The sequence below is a fragment of the Primulina tabacum genome, chromosome 12 (genome assembly GCF_025594145.1).
Source record: "Primulina tabacum isolate GXHZ01 chromosome 12, ASM2559414v2, whole genome shotgun sequence".
NCBI lineage: Eukaryota > Viridiplantae > Streptophyta > Magnoliopsida > Lamiales > Gesneriaceae > Primulina > Primulina tabacum.
The window spans coordinates 35368495-35373305 of record NC_134561.1 but is presented as its reverse complement, the minus strand read 5'-3'; the positions used below and the strand labels follow the sequence as shown (position 1 = coordinate 35373305).

General features: G+C 33.0%; 1 protein-coding gene across 2 annotated transcripts; it reads right to left on the bottom strand.

The window, feature by feature from the left end:
• Positions 1-786: 786 nt before the first annotated feature.
• LOC142521249 (nuclear ribonuclease Z) lies at positions 787-4329 on the bottom strand. Of its 2 annotated transcripts, none has more exons than XM_075624476.1 (9): positions 3880-4329; positions 3121-3283; positions 2967-3037; positions 2776-2871; positions 2105-2218; positions 1416-1484; positions 1239-1313; positions 965-1076; positions 787-818 (listed from the first exon to the last, which is right to left on the bottom strand). In XM_075624476.1, exons 1-8 carry the CDS (start codon positions 4138-4140, stop codon positions 1002-1004), a joined length of 924 nt encoding a protein of 307 aa, XP_075480591.1. In that variant the 5' UTR covers positions 4141-4329; the 3' UTR covers positions 787-818; positions 965-1001. The 2 variants fall into 2 exon arrangements, with proteins under 2 accessions (XP_075480591.1, XP_075480592.1); XM_075624477.1 differs by having other exon boundaries at positions 988-1076.
• Between the last annotated feature and the right edge of the window lie 482 nt (positions 4330-4811).

Sequence of the window (4811 nt, the reverse complement as noted above, 5' to 3'; positions counted from 1 at the left end):
ATATCTGTGAGACGTGTCAACCCTATTGATATTCACAACAAAAAGTAATATTCTTAGTATAAAAAGTAATTTTTTTCATAGATGACCCAGATAAAAGATTCGTCTAATAAAATACGACTCATGAGATCGTCTCACACAAGTTTTTCCAATAAATCATAGACAAGAGAATGAAAAAAAAATTGCAATTAATTTTTTTTAAAAATAATTGTCCAAACACTTTCTTAATTATTTCAAATTATAAAATTATTTATCTAAACACATATTTATTCTTAAAATAATTTATAAAAACATTTTTATAGGAAAAAAATTATAAATATTTGTTCAAATGAAGCTGAAAAGTTCTAGTCAACCACATTAAATATTCACTCAAGAGCGACACCGTTTTATTATCAAAACAATTTTTTTACACGAAAATTTATATGAATCTGTTTCACGGGTTAATTTTGTGAGTCAAATTTCTTACCCGAACGGAATCATAAAATAATATAATTTTTTATGCCAAAATTATTTTTTTTCTAATTATGGACCGAGTCCATCCGTCTCATATGATATCTACTCTTTTTTTGTTTTGTTAGGAAAGTCCGTTTTTAAAATTGTATAAAAATAAATTAAAATACATTTAAAATTCAAATAGTAAAATTTATCCAAATACATATTAAATTAAGTTTAGGTAACTAAAAACGATAATAAAAAAATTTAAAAAAACTTCACATAACTGTAATGTTTATAACCAATGTACCATGTTGTGACAAATGAGATAATGCAATACGAGGGTTTCTTGGGGCCTGAAAACATGGTCAAAAGCTCGACTCTGTCAACTGAAGCAAACAAGCAAGAAGAAAATACAAGGATTCATGAATAAGTGAAATAAGATTTATATGTGGACAAAAACTTATATTTTTCTGATAGCTAATACAAGAAAAAATAATATCTATATTTTAACTTTCACAAGGAATAATCATACCAGAAATGCTAGTTTTGGAGAACCTTTTTCTTGTAGTTCAGAAACCTTTTGTTAAGGCGAAAACTCGTCCTGCCAAAGGGGGCGGCAATGCAGCGATAGCTTCTTCGATGACCTGACAAGCCATAGTTTTTGGAAATCAATGCGAAACCAACAATGTAATTAACCCAGATTTTAAGCAGCACTTGAACATGTAGTCTTTATATGTATACAGGTTGTGCCGATTGCTACTAGAATCATCAAGAGAGTGCAATTCATGAGTGTTGTAGACACTTACGTTCAATTGATAGCGAGCTGAAAAGTGGATTAAGAGAATGGCTTTGTTTTGGAATTGATCTGCGTGCTTGATTATCTAGTAGTGCGATAATAAACGAGCAACGGAATTCCAGTCAGACCTTTAATGAAATATCCAAGTAACTTGGGATATGAAACAAAGGAAGTGAAAAAGATTAACCTCGGATAAATGAGTGTGTCCATATTCTCTTGCACCCTCCACTGTGGTAGAATCCTCAACAAAGGTACTCTACAAGATAATTTCGGAGACATAAAAAAATGAATTAAAATCCATTATTACAGCTAAATCGACGGAATCTTGAAAAGAATTGTTCAAGTACAAAGCCGTAGATGGTGACTTACTTCCATTAAGTTATGGGAAATAATACCCTATACTTCTCCACTGAAATTTCAAATGAATATTTTACCGGTACAATTTCTTTTTAGAAGTTTTCTGTCAATAGATAACTCACATCCTTTCAACGTTCATAACTTTATGACTGTACATTGTTTCAAGGAAAATGCACAAATTAATCCGAAATTTATATAAAAATAACACAGATTCAAAGATTTTAGTCTCTCTTACTTTCCTTGATTTTGTTCTTCCTCAATATTTGGGTGAGCAATTTAATTAGCATAACCGTATTGAAAAACCTAAGGGCATGGCGATGCGGAAGGCAATTAATTGTCCAGCCATCTTCACATCTCTGGCAGCTGTATTGAACACTTTTGGACCGAAACCTTAAACTCCAGAAGCAACAAAATCGTCGTACCAAACGAGATAAGATGGTATAGTTATATTCTACTTTTAGAATATAACACTTGGATGATTCAAATCGCAGATATCTGTGGGCAGTTGAAAATTAGTACCTCCACAACAAGAATCTTTGCCCGCAAAACATCAATATTGTCAGGATCAATGATGAAGTCTGACATAGTGTCTCCTGTGAATGCAATCTCGGGTGATGTATATGTATCTGTAATCTGCCAATAAACAGTGCTAACAGAGTCAAACAAGATCAATTCAAAATTCATCAGAAGGATGCATATATCTTTCAAACAGGTAACATAAGCAAGCACTAAAATTTTTGCAGAAGTAATTTAAACTGGATTTTCGAATACAAAGAACATTTCAGAATTAATTATATTTAAAAAACGCAACGAGCACAACATAGTTCACATTGAATGTGATTGGTGGAGAGTGATTTAAAAGAAAAAGTAGTATCGTTTGAATATCTTAAGGGGAAAAAAAATCAGATCTTCGAGAAAATTATTTCAACATTTACAAAAGAATTTGGATTAGAAAGAAAGCTTCTTAACTTAAGCTTGATCCATCATGCTTGAACTTTGCAGGAAAAAAAGGGTAAAATAAGGTTTGACGCAAAAAAAGAATCTAATCAGCAAACATAAAATTTGAAAATGAGACCATGTGAGTAATAACTGAACAACTTATAGTCTAAAATCTGTTGTATAATGATTATGGTCTCTGTGACGAGTATTTTTATCATAAATTTAAACCGCACACAATTATCAAGACGAACCTCCACACCTGATTGCTTCAGTTTCTTTATCTCCTCTCCTGGAAGCCCAACAAATTCCAACTTAAGTTTCTGTCTCACAGAATAAACTATATATCCCTGCCAAAGACCAAAAGCAATCCAATGAGTACCCTGGAATTTCTAAACAATTTTGAGTATCTACTATAAATCAGCCAGAGGGACTTGAGGAAAACCTGGCTTGGAATGACGTGATAAGTCCTAAATGCTTTCACTTTAAGGTCTCGTCTTAAATAAAACTCTTCCCCTGTAAATTAGAGTTAAAAATAATGTATCTGCATAGGGAAAGTTAAAAAGGAACAAAACATCATATTAGTAGTGCAGCATTACCCACATCCACACCAATTAGAGTATGATTAAGCTCAGACTGATCCATAGCCCTGTGAGCTTCAAAAATCTTTTCCACATTCTCCTTAATAACTTTTGGCACAAAAATAGTTGGGGGAGCCATTCGGTATAAGCCACGAGTCGCAACATACATTGGCAGTCCTCCCTAAAACAAAGTGACAATAACAATAAGCTCTCTCGATAAACTAAATAGAATCCTGCTGAATTAAATATTTGGGTGATAATATATCCCTTGACCACACACAGTACAGTTACTACAGTACATTCCATACGCATTAACAAACGAGAATTACTTCGGAGATTTAGGAGCCTCTGGAATGATGGATTTTGCAAACAATCTCGAAATTCAAATCTCAAAACAACATACTATAGAATTTGAAATATAGAATCGCTAGTAGCCAAAAGATTTAAAGTTGATAACTTCGTTTTCATCTATCTAACCAACTACAGTACAAATTTCAAATTCATTTCAAAATCTTTCAACCCATAGCTATATAATCTCAACTCACAAACAAGTAATATAATATTGAACCAGTTAATTCAACTTCAAGAGCTCAACTGCACCCTAAGATCCTCAAGACACAATCATACAAAAGCCCAAAACCCATAAACTAGCTAAAATTCTTAATGCCCAGAACCTAAGGAACTTGGGAAAAGGGTACAGTGAATTGACAATAGCATAAGAAAAATTAAACATGGAAAAAAAAAACTGTGAGAAAGAGGAATGAACAGAGAAATTACTATGTGATCCATGTGCCCATGGGAGATGAAGAGGAACTTCTGGGAAATGGCGCGCTGCGGGCACTTGCCAATGTCAAATGCCAAGCTGAGACTGGGGAAAATCACGCAAGTCTCGTGCCCTGCAATTGATAATCCATCAATGGCGTATCCCTCTATCCGCAACTCTTCATCTTCCTTTTTCTTCCGCTTCAATTTCAGCTTCCCATCACTGGGCTTCTGCAAATCTGCCATTTCCGAAGCATTTCTTTCAGCAGACTCCATCAATTTCTGTGATTCAGATTGGATGGCCAGAATTGCTCAAACCTTTTGACCTAGAATTTCTCTTGGATTTGGATTCTGGGAAATGGAAATTGAAAAGGCCGCACCTTTTTTCATTTGCTAGATTTCTTGGGAACTTATTTATAGTACCGTTGCAGAAAACATCTCGTGGCCGGTGAGTATTATACACGGACAGAGGGATCAGTGGTTGAAAAAAATTTTTAAATATCGAAAAATCGTATTGAAATTATCGAAAAAATTGATATATCGAAATTTTCGATATCGGTATCGATACGAAAATATTTTTTTTTTGGTACTGAAATACCGAAAATAATTTTTTATTATTATTATTTTTAAAATTTAAATTCGATATACCAAAAAAATTTCGGTATACCGACAAAATTTTCGATGTCGTTACGATATCCAGTATGAACTTTTTTCATATCGAAAATTCGATATACCGAATGTGCGGTATACCGAATTTCTGATATCGGTATCGGTATGGAACTGTAGCGTATACCGTACCATACCGTACCCACCCCTACAATCAAAAATTAAAATTTCAGGATAATCTTTAAAAAAAAAAAAATAGGCACAAATCTTTTAAAAATTTGAACTTTATCATTTATTTTATATCCTAATAAGGAAAACTCGAAACAAAAGCATCGAGTTAC

Coding starts and splice junctions, on each gene's coding strand:
- LOC142521249 (XM_075624476.1), bottom strand. CDS start 4,140: ATGGAGTCTGCTGAAAGAAATGCTTCGGAAATGGCAGATTTGCAGAAG. Junction 3,284..3,879: donor ATGGGCACATGGATCACATA/GTAATTTCTCTG, acceptor ACTTTGTTTTAG/GGAGGACTGCCAATGTATGT. Junction 2,219..2,775: donor TGAAGCAATCAGGTGTGGAG/GTTCGTCTTGAT, acceptor GTTTATTGGCAG/ATTACAGATACATATACATC.